Source organism: Xiphophorus couchianus, chromosome 21, assembly GCF_001444195.1.
Source record: "Xiphophorus couchianus chromosome 21, X_couchianus-1.0, whole genome shotgun sequence".
Lineage (NCBI taxonomy): Eukaryota > Metazoa > Chordata > Actinopteri > Cyprinodontiformes > Poeciliidae > Xiphophorus > Xiphophorus couchianus.
In genome coordinates this window covers 16,880,355-16,897,903 of record NC_040248.1, presented here as the reverse complement: position 1 = coordinate 16,897,903, position 17,549 = coordinate 16,880,355, and the positions used below count along the sequence as shown (strand labels likewise).

At 41.6% G+C, this 17,549-nt stretch overlaps 1 protein-coding gene across 3 annotated transcripts; it reads right to left on the bottom strand.

The window, feature by feature from the left end:
* Positions 1-677: 677 nt before the first annotated feature.
* Positions 678-17,023, bottom strand: zfhx2 (zinc finger homeobox 2). Of its 3 annotated transcripts, none has more exons than XM_028004560.1 (5): positions 16,865-17,023; positions 13,398-13,556; positions 11,548-11,608; positions 6,723-10,849; positions 678-3,765 (listed from the first exon to the last, which is right to left on the bottom strand). In XM_028004560.1, exons 1-5 carry the CDS (start codon positions 16,868-16,870, stop codon positions 3,364-3,366), a joined length of 4,755 nt encoding a protein of 1,584 aa, XP_027860361.1. In that variant the 5' UTR covers positions 16,871-17,023; the 3' UTR covers positions 678-3,363. The 3 variants fall into 3 exon arrangements, with proteins under 3 accessions (XP_027860361.1, XP_027860360.1, XP_027860362.1); XM_028004559.1 differs by having other exon boundaries at positions 13,389-13,556; positions 16,865-17,022; XM_028004561.1 differs by lacking the exon at positions 16,865-17,023 and adding an exon at positions 16,233-16,549 and having other exon boundaries at positions 13,389-13,556.
* Positions 17,024-17,549: the final 526 nt, after the last annotated feature.

Sequence of the window (17,549 nt, the reverse complement as noted above, 5' to 3'; positions counted from 1 at the left end):
GCGGTTTATTAATGTCACTGATATTATTTATTTTATGTATTTTATTTTTATTATTGTTGTTTTTACTGACAATAATCTCATACTGTACTGGTAAATATTTCGTCCAGTGCTCAGCATTTGTCCGACTACCTGAGGACCACCACGTGTTATTTTATGAATCTTTTCATTTCTTGAAGTTACAACGTTTGCCCAGTAGGTGGCAGGTTTACGGAGTGACGCACTCGAGTCCAATGAATGAATACAATCAACACCCACACGCTAGAAAGCAGCTGTTAAATAACTGGCCACGATAGTGACCGCTGGGCAGGAAGAGGTCAAGCTATTTTGCTCTGAAGTTATTAACGTTTCGAGACTAACATTTAGCATGCTGAATATTTTCTGTATACTAAAATAAAAGCTATTCTAAATATGTCACTTTTGAAAAAACATTTTAGCATGTTTACCAGAAATTTTTTTTTCCTGTTTGAAACGGCCCACTCTGGTTTCCCCAGAGGAAACCTGGACAATTTGCGAGATCTTTATGAAAATTTCAACTAACATATATATTTGCATTACAAAATATATTCCAAACAGCATTTATGCAAATAAGCATCTCCTACTGTATTGATCTAACAGTATATGTACTACGGTTATTTTTTCAGCAGTAGGTTTGATGAAATCAGACCAACTTTATGCGCTTTGTTGTTCAACTGGTTTTATTTGTTTTTCTGTATAACAAAGAAAGCATAATGGAGACCAAACACAAAGGCAGGTACAAGGTGAGGAGGAAAATTAAGCTTAATCATAAAATCTAACAAGTCATAACAACACTGCCACTATTATTGTTCAATATTCATAGGAATACCATACTCTTTCTGAGCAGAGCGGTGGCATTGAAACCCATTATGAATCCGTAAGAATAAAACAAACAAAAAAAAACAAACAGTGATGAGTAGTAATAATAAATTGTATAAGTAGTAGTACAGATCTAACAATAGTGATAATCAAAAGTGACAATGAAACATAAGGGAACATAAAGCAGATCTCCATAAAAACGTCATCTAGTTTGGACAGTGCAACACCGTGTCTGTGTGTGTAATCCCAGTCTTGAGGTTGGAGCACACTAGTCCTTGCTTTACACACAAGATACAGTTTCCAACAGAAGTACAAATTATTACTCATAGTTAAAAGGACATCGTTCCCGTCTTTGTAACACCGCTGCAACGATGGCTGCGTTCGTCTCGCATGTCTGTAGCTTGTGCAAAAATGGTGGACTAGTGCAAGTGTCAAGCTGTGGGATGTCCTTTTTTTTTTTTTTTTTTTTACAGTTTGCATTAGGACCTCTCCTGCTCTCTGTCGACCTAAAGATTGCTTTTTGGTTTCTGAATGACAGAAAGCAAAGTGAGGATTACTTTGGAATATCAGTTATTTTTTTTTTAATATATTTCTTTACAAAAAGTTCAGGTTTTAGTTTTGCATTTTCTTTTTTTGTTAAAACTATTAATAGTAACATTAATATACAACTTATACCGAAGGAAAACATCTTTAGTTTGTGTCCTTCAACACAGCACCATCTTATTAGCTCTCAGTGAATACATTTTCAGTTTCCTAATTTATTTCCTAGGTTTGAGTACCCATAAACCAGATGATACCAATAATACCCGACTGTCTCCGTCGTCGTGGGTTTCAAGAGTATAACATTTCACAGCACATACATGACCAGGATCACTTTCTGCTTTGAAACAGACCCAAAACAATGAGGGGGGAAGAAGGCCTGCTTTCTCAATCTGACTGGATTGGCTTTTGACCTAAATAAAAATGTTTTGCCAGTTGTAATTGCTTCCTGTCGTTGAACAAACACTCAAGAGAATAAAATGAGTATTTAAAAAAAAAAAAAAACTTTTACAGTATTCAAAAAGACAAAAACAAGAGAAAAAAATTTGGGAAATCAGTCTGAGTCTTAGTGCCAAATAGAGTTGAAATCAATTTACAAAGCTCCCCTGTTGGGGTTTCCTTTTAAGGCTGCCATATTACTAGCACACCAACAGGAGGTGTAAAACATTTAGATTTCCCAAGCAAGTCTGAAGAGTCACATTCCAAAAATGAGACACACAAACATTTGGGGGGGGGATGTAAAATTGACCAACAAAAACAAAAAAACAGAATTTAATGTAAAAAAAAAAACAATTACAGTTCTTGGCCAAGAAAACGCTGAAAGATTTACAGGCAGGATTTCTCAACTCATAGAATATCGGCTGTGACATTCAAAGAGACATATCCCCTTGAATGGGTATAAAAAGTTTTGAAAAAAAAAAAAAAAGCTCTTCATTGACAAGTCTTTTTTTTTTTTTTTGTATATTACGCTCACAACCAAAGCATATTACAACTGATTAGCAAAAGAAACAAACAAAAAAAAACGAAAAAACAAATTCATTTCACGTGATTTATATTAAGGCATCCAACATGCATTAATGCATCTTTCCATAAAAAGACACCTGCATCAGAATGCTTAAAAACATCTCAAACAATGTAAAATGTCAAAGTGCGGTATGCCACAGATTCTACTTTCTTAAAAACCTTTTAGCTCAGTCTTTTTTTTTATTTTTTAGATTGTCATGAAACTATGAGCATGTTATTGTGGACAAGTTTGCTGCCCTACTCTCTCTCTCTCTCTCTCTCTATAGTACCTCTTTTAAATCCCAAATGAGAAGACGAATAATTCTTGTAGCAACCAAAAAGCTGGCTATTGACCAGCTATTTTCTCCTCTCCCAACAGCGCAGTCCAGTTGTGTGATATCTAAGCAATCTTTGCCAGAGAAGAGGTGAAAAGTTGGCATGAGGGGAAAACAAAAAACACAACTCCACAGGGGGGGAAAATAGAAAAAAACAAAAAAAAAACAGGCAGTTTTTTATGTGAGTATATCATGTCACCTCAAAAAAAGTGTTTATGGGCTCACCGTGGCCACTGCCAAAAAGTAGAAACACTTGTATCAGTCTTTAGGACAGAACAACTCAAGCATTGTGAGTTGAGTGCCTTTACAAATTATAGGAAGTAAATCAGTACATAACCACAGGGTCAGGATCAGAAATTGTTGCGGTACGGTGTGAAAAGGTCAAGGAGACCTTTTAGTGGGTTCGCACACTCATCAGGAAATCAGCTGATATAGTGACAAGCAGCATGGGAAGAGAGTCTGCTCAGTTCATGTCAGGCCAAGTGACGGTCGAGCAAAGAGGAGCGGAGAAAAAGTGGGGAGTGGGGTGGAGGGAGGCGTAGCGAAAGATTACCTTTAGAGGATTAGTGCTCAAATGTGTTTATTAAAATCTGAGAAGCCCAAACGGGTCCAACAATTGTCAATGTGCAGACCATGCCTGATCTGAGTCTTTTTAACTGTTGCTGGTGGCCATCGAGGGTGGCAACTCGATGACGATCTCCCCTTCGGAGCCAGCTCCTGGGCTGGTCACAGCGGTGGAGAGAGGACCCTGCGAGCTGTTCTTACTGACCAGGGCCGTGGGTTGGCCAAAGTTAGTGGTTCTCAAAGTGGCCAGGTGATGTGGGGAGAAGACATGGGCCCTGGCGGCGGCCCGCGACTCGAAGGAGATGTTGCAGGCGTCGCAGTGGCCCGTCAGGGTTTCCTTTGGAGCGGGCTGGCCCGGCACTGGAGAGGCCGCGGGTTCGGTGATCGTTAGCTGAACGGGCTTGGGAAGGATGGGCCGATTGGCTTTCAGGGCGCTGTAGTGAAGGTAGCTTCCCGAGCTGGTGTCCACTTTCCCATCTGACAGGGGGTACTGCAGTTGGTCAAGGGAGACAAAGAGAGAGATAGAAAAAGACTCATTAACATTTTAAGAAAGTATCAGAAATTGCTACTGCAATCAAACTACATAGGTTGCATTCACACCAGCGTTGTTTTGTCTGCTTTAATCGAACTCTAGTCTGTTTGCCTAGAAAGTCCGGTTCATTTGGGGAGGTGTGAATGCACAATCGAACTCTGATGCGGACCAAACTGGGATACTCTGGTCCATCTAAAAACCTAGGACTCGGTTGAGTTGAAGTGAACACATATGTGAATGCCAAGCGTTATCCTACTGGTGTCTAGTGCTTGTAGGAGAAGTGGTTCGTGGTCTTTCGCCAAAGATAATCTGTATCTTCAAAGTGGACAAAAACATCCACTTCTCTTAAGATTTTGTGACACTGGAAGTTGTGCCCAGTGTCTACTTCAGAGGTTTATGTGTCGTTTCCTTCAGTGGTTCTTGGTGCAGAACCACAGAATCCTGTGTGGCGGGGGGGACAGGTGTTTTTCAAAAGGTTTAAATCGTTTGTCACAGTGCAGTTATTAAGGAAACCACATTAGCCACAATTGTAAACAAATGTTGCAATTTTTAGTCCCCAATCGAACCGAATATCAGGTGTGATATTGATGGTAGATGATGATGGTATTGGACCACCATCATCTAGGTGGTCCAATATGAAAATGAACCCACAAAGACATGGGAAATTGTAGAATGAATAAAGCGGCCAACATTAAGCTTTTGGAAATCCCCAACCTCAAATCGTGGGGATTTGAGGTTGGGGATCTGTGATGTCTAGGTTTATTAAGGAAAAAAGAGAGATCCAAATTAACTTGGCATTTTTTGTGGAATTACAGTTGAGTCCTTTGTTTAATCCTGGATTGGGTTCAGTTGGTCATGTTTTTGGTCAATTTCAGTATCCCCACCAAGGCCTTATTACCAGACTTGTAGAATCAAGAGATCAGTTAAACACACCCTGTCCAACAGCATGATGTAGGCTAAAATATCTTAAAAAGCAACACACCATGTCTGGATCTTCAGAAATTCATGAACAGATTGAAATACTCCCTGAAAAGCAACAGTCTGGATAGGATTTCAAGGTCATTTCTAACGCTCTAGGTCTCTAGCCAGCTACAGTTGGAGCCATTATCTACAAATGAAGATATCGTGGCCCAGTGGTAAACGTTCCCAGGAGTGGCCAACCTATCAAATTACACCAGGAGAACATGGATGACTCACCCAGAAGTTCACAAGACACAGAACATCTCCAGGCCTACAAATCTCACTTATGGTCCTTATTAATGAGTCAACATTTAGAGACGTGGCTCCCCAGGGAACACAGAAGCTGCTGATAAAACAGGCCCTTCTCCCCATGTGCTGAAAAGCATTTTGATGATCCCCAAGAGTTATTATACATTCTCTGGACAAAAGAGGAATTTTTTTTGGAAGGTGTTTGATAGGCTGGTGGCGCTTTGCTGATTCAACACCTGGTCTAGCTGCTGTAATTGATGAGATCATGCATTCTGCTCTCTACTAGAAAATCCTGAAGATGACTGATTGTTCAGCTATCAATTTGGGACCTGAAGGGCACAAGCAGTTTGATTATACAGCTCACCAGCAAGTTTACTTCTAAATTGCTACAAAAAATAAAATCTTTTTTTTTTTTTGAGTGGTTTAGTCAAAGTTTGGAGTTCGATCTTATTGAAATGCTTTGGCATGATCTTTTACAAACTATTTGCAAAGTATGGAGGATGGATCCTGCCAAAATTGGCAAAAAATATTAATGTCTTGATTAATGTACCAAATATGGCAACCCCGCTGTGCCCCAAAAAATGCTAACTTATTAGTTTACTGCGCAACAACTATTTTCAATAGTATTGATTTCAAATCACCAGTATTTAATTTCCCGTTTTATTTCCAGTCCTGTTTTATTAGATTCATTTATTTCACTTTTTTATTATATTGTTTCTAATTATTATTATTTTAAAATTTACTGTCACATTACTTTCCTACAAAAAGAAAAAAGAATGAATATGAGGAAAACAAGACTCAGTAAATAAGCAAAGGAGAAAAGAGGGTAGAAAATATAATGAGAAAATATTACAGGAGAAAATAAATCACTGCATGATATAAAAAAAAGGGACAGTAAATAAAAATGATTAAAAAATTAGGGGAAAAAATGTATGAAATAAAATGTGACAGTAATTAAAATAAATTGCATTAAAAATAAAAAGAATGGGAAGATTAAGAAAATAGAAATAATGTTGCACTGTATAAATCAGTTAAGTTGGGGAAGTTAATATTTTTCAATGCAATATTTAGCATATTACTTTATCAAGCCATTTATTTCTTTCTAAAAAATTTTTTTTGTCAAATTTGGGAGGATCAGTCCACCATACTATTGTAGCTAAAATACAAAAAGTAGGCCAAACTCCACATTCAAGATTAATTCACGTGGCAATTTTGGCACTAGTGAATCTATTGAGAGACCACTGAATTTTACACAGATGTTCAAATTGCCTTAACTAGCTTTTTATTTTACCTTAATAAATAAAATCATAATTTGAGAATTGCATTTTATTTTTATTCATGTTATCTTCACCAAATCTTAAAAATTGTACAATGATCTAAAACAGTAAAGATTGTAAAAGAGGTAACACTTTCTCACAGCACTATATTTAGATCCTATGTGGATTAGAGAAACTTTAAGTTTTTACATATTTACTGAAGAGGGGAAGAATACCTCAGAAATATTATAAAAAGGACCAAAAACCAAAAATTAATGTTCTGACCAGAATACTACAGTTTCACATCAAAACACCCCTTTTTGTTAAGATTATTGCTGCAGGAGGAGCAATAACTGCTAACCCAAAAAAATGTATCTTTTTTGTTGGTCTTAAAAACAGAGTAATACAGTAAAGTAGCAACCAGACAAATATGTCAAGCTGGGAACGTACCATTTTTTCCTGCTGCAGCCTCCAGCGCTTTTCCTTGGCTCTGGTATTCTGGAACCAGATCTGCACCACCTTGAGAGGCAAGTTGAGCTCTGTGCCGATCGCTTCGCACTCCATAGCATTGGGGTGGGCACAGGTTTCATAGCATGACTGCAAGATGGACAGCTGAAGGCAGGACAGGTGGGTGCGTGGCCTGCGGCTGGCGGAGTGGGACAGAAAGCTGCTTTCCGTCGGACTGGATTTCATGATGATCGGTGTGGACGGGCTCCCCGCTTTGGCGGAACCGGGTGTGTTTGGGCTGACCGGCGCAATGCTAGGAGTGGGAGGAGGGGGGATGGTACGAGACGGCGTGTGTGTTGGAAGCGCCAGTTGTTCTCTTGACAGAGTGTTGATCTTTATGGGGACTTTGGGGGTCCAGTAGTTGAGACCGTTTTGTTTTGGCGGCACTAGAGTGGAGACTGGAGGCCTGTTGTTAATGGGAGTTGTGGCCAGCTTCGGTACCATGCGGTTAGCCATGCCCGGTCTGATCAACATTTCACTGTCATCCTCTTTTTCCTCGTCGGTTTTTTCTTCTTCACTCTCCTCTTCTTGTTTCTGGATGGGCCGTGGGGCAATTGGAACTGGTTCCTTGGGTGGGGGAAAGAGGACGGGTGTAGGGACTTTGGATGCAACTTTCAACATACTGACATTGCTGCTGGCTTCAAGCTTGGTCTTTGGCACTGCAGTAACGCTGCTGCTCACAGGAGACCCTGCGGTGGGGTTAGCTACTTCCTTCGGCTTGATGGGAACTGGGATCACTTTCTTCACTAAGGCCGCTTTTGCCGGCTCTTTTTCCGGCTCTTTGTCCGTCTTTATAAGTGTCCGAACAATTGGAGTAGCTGGGATGCCCCCGGTGTTATGTGTAGCAGTCTTGTTAGAGAATATGGGTTTAGAAAGAGGCCATGTGAATTTGATGAGAGGTTTTCCAACAGCAGCCAAAGTGCCGTCGCTGATGAACCGGACCTCGCCTTTCCTTTCCCTTGCCCTCATGTTCTGGAACCAGATCTGAACAACCTTTTTTGGAAGATGAACCCACTCGGCGATCTGTTCAAACTCGTGCTTCCCGGGATTAGGGTCTTTGAAATAGCAGCCATACAGAATGTCAAGCTGTTCAGCTTGAATGATGGTCCTTGAGCGGCGCATGTCCCGGTACCTTTTTCCTTTGGACTTCCTCTCTTGCAGCTCAGTCTCTTTCTCCCGGTCTCTCTCCACTTTCACAAAAGTGGCGTTTGTCCTGTTATCTGCCCTCATATAAATGTTCGACTTTGTCATGTGGCTGCAGTTGACCAGATTTATTGGGCTATTGGATGAAGACACAGCAGTCCCGGGTTCTGGTTTAACCTGGACAACCACCATGCCTTTGGATGTGGGGCGGAGGCCAAGTCCGTCCAACAGCTGTCCCTTCTGTACAGATATTTTGTCGACAGATGAGGAGGACGAAGCATACTTGGAGTTGTTTTTCCCTATGCTGAGATCCAGCGCAGATTCGGAATCATCTCCGTTGGACAGGTAGAGAGAGGTTTGGTTGTGGGAGGAGAGAGTCTGCGAGAGTAAAGAGCCAGGAAAGCGAGAGATTGTTGGGGAGTTTGGAAATACCGATAATTTGCTTCCATCGCTTGCCATTGAGGGAGCAAGGGAGAGAACATAAGGGCTAAGGAACTGTGTAGAAAATGGGGAAATGGACAAAGGGACAGAGTGTAGAGCACCGGGGGAAATCTCAGTATGGTCCATCGCTGTGGATTGCGCATTCGGAGGATCCCCTTGAGCCTCCAACTCCAGATCTACATCCGGGTCCTGTCTTTCCTTCTTTGACTCCACCTCATCTCGCTCAAAATCGCCTTTACGCTTTTTCTTCTTAGCCCTCTGAGCTCCTCCACCCTCGTCATCTTCATACTCGTCCTCTGCATCAGAGAGGAACACAGTTGTGGAGCGCAGCACCTTTCCTCCAGCGGTGCCCTTGTCGCTGTGCATCTCCCGCTGTGCTTCGTCCTTAGCAGGACTTTCAGGACCTTCTCTGAGCAATTCGTTTTGGCTTTCCTCATCAGAAACGATGACAGATGTGTACATTTCGGTTTCTGAGTCGGACGTTAGAGCGGAGTCTCCACGTCTCTCCCTTCCTGCGTCCCTCCTCTTGCATTTCTCTCTTGTGCCAGACAAATCCATGACCTGACTACTTGAAGCTTCAGGATCGTCGTCACCTTCTGCAATAATGAGAGAGTTTTCCTCGTCGTCATAGTCGTTATCAGATCCTTGACTGTGTTTTGCAAATCCATCCATGTGTTTTAGCTCAGCTCTCCGTCTCTGCTTTGTCTGCCGGGCGTGGCTCAACCACCTCCGCACTTCCTCTTCTGAAAGCCCCACCTCTCTACCTAGTGCTTCACAGTCCTCATGAGGAGGACTTGCAGCATCCGCCTCACTACGGGACTCAAAGAATGCCCACAGAACCTCGGACTGGAACTCTGACAGTACAGGAAGGTCTAAATGATTGGCCTCTACGGCGTTACAACGAAGATTAGTTTGGCTGGTGGTTAAGGCATTGGTATTCGGGCTGGATTTTGGTGAATCACAAGGGGTGGTGCCAGATTGAGATTTCTGAGGGGTGGAATCGGGGCTGAGTGTAAGGTCTAAGTTCACTGGACTGAGGCTGGCCACAGAAACTGAAGGCGAGAGGTTGTTATTGCGGAGGCTCTTGCCTGTGCCTGCCCGGGAGTGATTCAGGCAATTTTCTTTATCACCTTTCAAATTCAACTGATCTGTAGAGCCATCTCCATCTGTTGTGCTATCTTGATGTTCTTTCACCTTGTCCTCATTGCCGTCAACCTTCCCTTTGTCTTCTTCGTCTGCACACTGTGCAGATTCATCAACAGTTTCTCCTTCAGGTCTTTCTCCCTTGCTGTTCTCCGAAGTCCCGTTGTCCCCATTCTTGATCTGATTCGAGGACTTTTCGTCGCTGCTCTGCCTCTCTTGCCCTTGCTCTTCCTGAGGGGGCTGCATGTGAGCTGAAACAACCGATGACGGCCACTGGTTCTGTAAGCTGTTAAGTCTTTGGGTTAGTAGGGCTTGCTGGGCTGGGTTGAGGCCTACGAATGGCACGCACTGCGTAAGGAGCTGTCCTTGCTGGTTGTCTTGATGCTGCTGAGTTTGGGCTTGGAGCCCATTTAAGATCAGGGGCATGACCATGTGAGGCTGAGGCACGAGCTGAGGCGCAGCGGTACCGGGAGCAGCGCCCGCTGCAAACAGCGACGGGAGGATGGAATGCGACAGGGTGCTAGGAGTTGATGTGAGGAGGGTGAGAAAGGCAGAGACTGCCTGAGCTGAGGCCACCGGGGAGGTGAGGAGGGAGGGAGCCACTTGTGAACCTGCAATCTGTTCTCCATCCTTCACGCCACTCACCATCACTGTCGCAGGAGCAGCACAGTTGCTGGTGATACCCAAGGAGCTGCCTCTGCTTTCAGAGGTCGTCACTACTGGGTTCAGAGCGCTGGTGTTGCTACTCCTCGAACTGGCAGCAGGTACTGCACCGTTTGAAACCATGCCAGCATTTCTGCTGCGGGTTTGATGCAAAACAGATTTCATATGGCTCTCAAGGGTGATGGCGTGATTGTAGGAGACTCGACACACAGCACACTGGTAGGGCTTGTTCGATATGTACGGACGAGACAGACCCGCAACTGAGGGAGGCTGGGTAGAGCCTTCTGCACCTTGCTTTGCAGCGCCTGAGGTCATCCTCTGAACATGGGATGCAGAGGTATAATGAACACTCAAGGCAGTCCTGTTGGAGAAACTTTCCAAGCAGGCATTGCATTTGAATGACCGGGTGCTTTTTTCAGCTGGAACGCTGTTTTTACCAACTGATTTGTCACTCATTCCTGGTATTTCTGAGTTTTCTGTTGCATTTTGCAGTTTGGCTTCTGGGAGCAAGTTTCCCTCCTCTTCTAAAACCGCTTCAGCGTCACCTCCCTCCCGTTCCATTATGCTTTCCTCCTCCATCTCTTTGTCAGCAAGGGTCTGGCTAGCTTCTGAACACTCTGTAGATTGGCAGGGGTCTGAATGGGTCTCTTCAGTGGACATCAGTTGTGAAAATTCAGCATCTAGGGGGAAAAAAAAGAAAAGAAAAGACTTAACTTTCATGTTTTTGGATATAAATGAACAAAATCAATGCTAATTTATTGCTTTCCCCTATTTCTTAGATTTCATATTCTAAACATTTAAAAATAATAAACACCTAGTTTCAAGACCTGAACGAACCCAGATGTTGGAACCATGAATTTTGCTCCCGAGCAAATTCTGAAGGAGAATATCCGGGCATCGGATCGTCACCAAAAGCTAAAGTGAAATTGGGTTTTGCACTAGAGAAAGTTTTGGCATGGTCTACTCAAAGTCTAGACTTGTAATTGATTCAGAAGAGGGGTGGTGATCTTCTTGAAAACCCTCCAATGTGATTGAATTAAATGCATTTTGCCAAGAAGAGTTTCACTATTGCAAAGTAAAAGGCTCAATGCCAGCTTTCACAATTGCTTCAAGGGCCAAGAGTGGAAAAACCAGTTTGTTTTTCACGTATGTTGGTCTGGAGGCTGTTTTTTTTTTCTTTTTCTTAATTGATAGTCATTTGAAAATTTAACTGAGGCAAAAAAAGCAAAACCAATGCATGGGCAAATACTTTCCACAGCACTACAGAATCCATATTTACTAGTCTGGGAATCCATCCAGTTAGTTTAAAATGCACACATAGATGATTATGTCATATCCATTTATGATTTAACTAACTGTAAGTATTCCCAACACTCACCTGTGGTCTCCTGAACACCTTTGCACTCTTCTGCTCCACTCGCAGCCTGTCTTAAAACAGCCTGTAAAAAGAGAAGGAGTCGTTCAGCTGAATTCCCATCACAAACTTGACTCTGCAGCAGCTCCTGCCAGATGAGCCGAATGTCATTATGTAGCACATTTGGGCGTGACTCAAGCAAGTGTGGTTATATTACACATAGCAAGCCTGGCTAGTCTTTAATTTGCAAATTACCCCGAAAGCATACCCCGTCTTTAATAGATCCACCAATACAAACTCGCTGTCTCCCCACCACTTCACAATAAGTGTTTTCTTTAAAGTTTTTTTTTTTTTTTTGTAACTTAATGAGGTGGCTCATTATTCCCAATGTGGTGTCTCCATAAACACTTTAAAACTTAGTCTATTGTTGTTCTAATAATAAACTGTGTTCACCTAGAGCTGCCAATCCTATTAGTGTATCAACACACTTTGTATTGCATCATTTATTCCTCTAGTTAATTGTCTCTAACAACTACTTTAACAAGCATTTCATTGCTAATTGTGAGTTATAAGCATTAACCAAAGGGTAATCTTAAGATTAAGAAAATTCAGCCACAAATTTAAAGTCCAAGTTAAAAGGCTTACGCACATTTCACTAACTCAAATGAAAGATTTTTTAGCCACTATTTTAAGCCCGTTATGAATGGAATTTAAGACCTACCATGACAAAAATGTACAAAAGAAAATCACTAATAAATAAATTGTATGGGTTGACAACAGCAATGAGCCAACAGCTAAGACAAACATTGTCCAGCAAGCTGGCAATAAATTTTCACTTACCCATAATTAATATAATAGATAGCTAGCTTTACCTTTGCCACCGTGTTAGCTAGTCTTGCTGGTTCGCTAGCTAGCTATATCATTATAGCTAGCTATCTATTAAGCTAGCTTGCACAGGTATATTAGCAGCTAGTTACTGTAACCGCAACCACCTCGAGTCACACAAAGCATTGAAGATGTCTGCATGTGACTCAAGTTTTGCGCAACAGTAAAGTCCCATGAGGAAAGCAAAGAAAACTGCACAGATTATGATTAAATAGCTCTGTCACAACAAAATGTAAGAACCCTGACCAACATATTTAAGGCCAACTTATTTTAAAATTAATTTAAGACATCCAAAGGCTTTCATTTTAAATACTTTTAAGACTTTAAGGCATGAGCTAGCATCCAGGGTTAAAGCCTGGCGATTTAACCATCATCTCTCAAGGTTGTACTACAAACATGCTTTTTGAGTACAAACATGGTTCAAAAACATTCCATCCTGGGAAGATAAGAGCTATCTTAAATTTTATATCACTTGTGAATAATCTGTAGCTGCTAAATGATGGCTTTTAACCTGCTTTCATATGGTCCAACCCCTTGAAAGACTAAATGGCAGCAGCAATTGCTTCTCTAAAGTCACTGCTGATGTCTTCCCACCTTGGCATTGTGTAGATGGACACAAGACTACTAAACTGCCAAAGCCCCTGCATTTACAGGAAACATCGTCACACATGGTGATGATTAGTTAATGAAGTGCTTTAATTAGATTCGTCAGGCTGCAACTTTTCTGCTTAATCCAAATGGAAGCAGCAAGGTCTTTTGTTTTATTTTTGTTTAATAACACAGGATCATTTTCAATTTGTACACCTGAGGTTAGCTCTGTAGGACCCAGATCTTTTACTTTCTTCCTTCCACTGGCTGCAATTATTGGTTAAGCAATGTAATTAGAGAGCAATGACAGTTAAAAAAAAACAAAAAACTAAAATGAGTCAAGCCATCGATTATGACATTTGGAATGCAAGATATTGCGAATGGTCACATACCAAACTTACAATGTCCAGCAGTCTGTCCACACACGACGGAAGTACGCTGTGTTGCTCAGTGAGATGTAGAGACAAGGAAAATCTGTCAGGCTGCCCTTGTTGGCACAGCGGGCACAGCCACTTTGCAACTCCATTCCTTTCACTGCACACCGTCTCTCCAGGCTCCTCCTGACAGATACAAACGAATGTCAGTGAATCACACTCCTCCTTCTAAAAATACTTTAGTGCACTTGTTGGTTAAGCCTCGTAGCGGGCCCGTTAATAGCTGCTTGATACTGGGGTAATTTCATCAAAGACTCTGAGAATGCACGATGTTTATGCTCCCCACGGCTCGTTTCCTGGAACGCATTTCAACTCTTGAGACGACACAAAACTTTGAATGCAAATGGAAATGCATTATCCTTGGAAGTCGAAATTAAACCCTCTAAATAAAAAGGCATTCAACCAATTGACCTCATCCAACCATGTCAATCCATAAGAAGGGAGTCATTTTGCAGTTTTATTTAGTTGAAATACAAACTAATCTCAGATCAGCATTATATTTAGACGCGTTATTCCGCCTTTACGTCAAATCTTTAACCACGCGCGTAGGCTAAAGTTACTCCTTTAAATCCACTAACATGTTCTCTCCTACGATTTAAACTACTTTCAATTAGATGCTGAATGAAGAGTCAGGGCAGCAAGTGCTGCCCCCACTTGTTGCTCTGTACTGCCAGCCATCTAGCTGAAAGGAGGAGACTTTTGGCCTTGTTTTCAAGAAAAAAAATGCTTTCTGTCACACACGAATAAAAAAAAAAAAAGATAAATAAATCAGTGTGTGGAAACTAAAAAGAGCGCCCGCTATCCATCAAATTAAGTTAAAGCTGTTTTCTGGTCTGATAAGCAGAAAACCAGCAAGCTACTTAAAGTATTCTGTTGAATTAGCCAGTGATTATTAGCTTGTTATACCGGCGTTTCTCTACAAAGAGTTGAACCAAAAAAAATATAAAAAATAAAAAATTTAGATTCTGCAAAATAAACTCTTAAAGATGTCTACTAACTTTAGAGACTAACTACTCTCTAAAATTGATTAAACATGAGTATTTAAAAAAAGTAAAACGCATGATACTAGAGCAAGGTTCATGCCACTATTTGTCCTCCAATCATCTGGTTGGTTATTAGGCCCTTTACAAAGTGCTTTGGCGTTGTTTGCAACATTAACAAAGTAAAGATATCCAGATTGTCCATTTTATTTTACTTTAAACAACAGAGCTGGAAGCATATTGCTGAAGCTTTGCTAAGCCAAATGTATATGAAGAATAAAAAAAACCCATTACGTTAGTTAATGTTTTCAAGAAGGTTTGCGTCAAACAACGAATATAAAAATAGTCCTGACGAGCTCTGGTTTCTGCTAAAAATGGCATTGAATAGTTCATTTTTAGCATTCAGCTATAATGTCGACTTTTAAAGAAGAATACAATCTGAATGTCCTTCCTCCGCTTACAGATGTGGGTTAACTGACTTGTAAAATTCAAGCGGTTACAGTGATCAGAACAACCTGGAATGTGTTCAAATCACTAAATATTGTTTGTTGATTCGTGGGAATATATAAAAAAGGCAACACCACTTGTGATGCTGGGGTAGTCAACACTTTGTACAAGTTTAAGTGTAAATTGAAAGACAAAAACACCCCGTAGCATGGGATCGTCAGATTGGCCCATGTGTTTATGGGAGGTTCCTCTTATTTGTTTGCCATAACCTGCTCAAATTTCACATTGTAGTGCAAGACCCCGTCTATATAATGAGGTTCCCACATGGAATAGCTAATGTTTTATTCCTCTTTTAATTCAAGCTAAATTCAGACTAATCTCGGAGCACATGTGCACAAACTTGTACTACAAAAAAAAAAAAAGAAAAAAAAAAAGGAGAACAAACCAGGCAAAAAAGAAAAAGAAATGCAAATTATGCCATGCAGCACCACTTCTGACAGATGCCACAAAAACACTGGGCCGTTTTATTTTCAGATCTCGTTGCTTCAACTCAACAGCATGCATTTGTGTTCATTAAAAAAGAAAAATAAGACATCCAGCAGCATGCAAGTCAAGAAAACCGTAGACGCATTTTTCTGCCAGCATTAATAATCACAGATGCAGCCAAAAACGCAACCCGTGCCTGGGAGGAAAAATACCAACACAGCTACCACCTTACTTCCTACTCATGCCAATTAGCAAGCTAGCGGAGATATGTGATCGGATACTATTTCGACGAGCCTACCCCTGCATTGTGTACATCACATTTAACACCCCGTGACACATTTAACAATAAAGACCCAAACGTAGCAGCTTTTTGGGTCTCTCTGCCTTAAGGAGGCTAATTAATGAGCAGTCTAATTAGCTATGCCGAGCGAATCAATTAGCTAGCAAGCTAGGCTGTGAAGCCCCCCTGCAACGTCGCATTACAGTGCTGCTTGGAAATGCTCGTTAGCCGTTAGTCTACCAAAAAAAAATAATCCCGCGGCGACGGACACACTTGTCTAAAACTGCGAAAAAGGACGAGGAGAGCGCCAGCATAACCTCCAGTCGGCTCTCGGTTTGGGCTGGGCCGTCGTTACATTAATAAACAAAAGAGCCGGAGCTGTTAACAGCCGTGTCACTTCGCTAGCTAGCCTGTTAGCAGGCGCTGATAATTAACCGTTGCTCAAACTGCCTTCAACTGGGCGCTCTCCACTCCCTGGAAACAAACTCTGTCCGGGCCGGGTGGGAGCTGGAGAACATCGATCGAGTTAACCCGTGCCATAAAAATAATAAGTAAAAAAAAATCTCTTACTAAACTTCGGATTAAAAAAAAAAAAAGAAAAACATCAACCTCGGCCTCTGGTTATTTCCTTCCCCCTCTGATTGTGGGCTGCCAATCGGGCATCTAGGGTTGCACCGCCCGCCGCCTGCTGCTCAGCAGCGTAAATGGAGGCCTAGCCCGACTAAAGCCATTTAATTAATGAACGTGGGCTCCGCTTACAGATGTGTTGGGAACACTCGAACCCCCTCCTCCCTCGCCGCCCAGTTAGACCCCCTATTTAACTGCGTCCTAGCGCTCGTATCCACACCTTAAACCACTTTCGGTGCAACACATGGGCATTTTAAACTCTTATTTAAACAGCTCCCAACGCGTAATTGGCGAGCGAATTAAACGATACACACACACACACACACAAAAAAAAGCTACTTGAAAGCGAAGTACGTGCGTCGCGTTCGCCTCGACGATGGGGGTGGTGCAGGGAGAGCAGGCGAAACAGAGACGGAGGGGGCAGAAAAAAAAAAAGTTTGGGATTTAATGTAGGATTTCTATTATGGATCGGATTAGTATCGGGGCACGATCCGTCGTTTTACTCGCCCGTCTGAACAGTCGCAGGCTCCACTCTCCGCGCTCGAACGGGCACAATTAACCGACCGCGAATCTCGTTTAATTAAGTTCGGAGCAATTAGCTAATGCGTTTTTACCTGCATGGTCGCCGCTCCAACACGCACACACGCTTCCTCTGTGGATCCTCACAAGTGAAAAGTTTTCTTGCCTGCCCTCCCTCTCTCGCTCTCTCTCCGCTCTCCTCTGTTCTCCCCCTCCCTTCATTCGCCCTCTCTCCTTCCCCTCTTCCCTCTAGTAAACAGACCACAGCTCCCCCCAAGGCTGATTACTGACATTCAGAGGGCACATGCGTTATGGAGGGCGAGAAGTGCCGAAATCCAGTAAATGAATAAGTCATGAAAGACTCCTATATTTTTATATATATATATTTATATATATATATAAAAACAAATTAATAAATAGATATGTATTTATGTACAAAATTAAATTATCAATAAAAGCTATTTGCATATTTATTTTATAGATTTAATATTTTATTTTTTGCTATTTCTATTTTATAGGAATCTTGAAATAATTACTTAAGTGTAATATATAAATGATAAATCAGTGTGGCTGCTACATTGATTTATCATTTACTGATAGAGTGATTTAGAAAAGCAATATATATGTGTGTGTGTTGGGGGAGGGGGGTGTAATACATATGTTCAATTAAGAGCTAAAAATGCTAACCAAAGTATAACTGTGCTATTGTTAATTGATTTACCTCCAAAACAATACAAAATTAATAAATTCAATTACATATATTAACCGTAATTTTAGTTT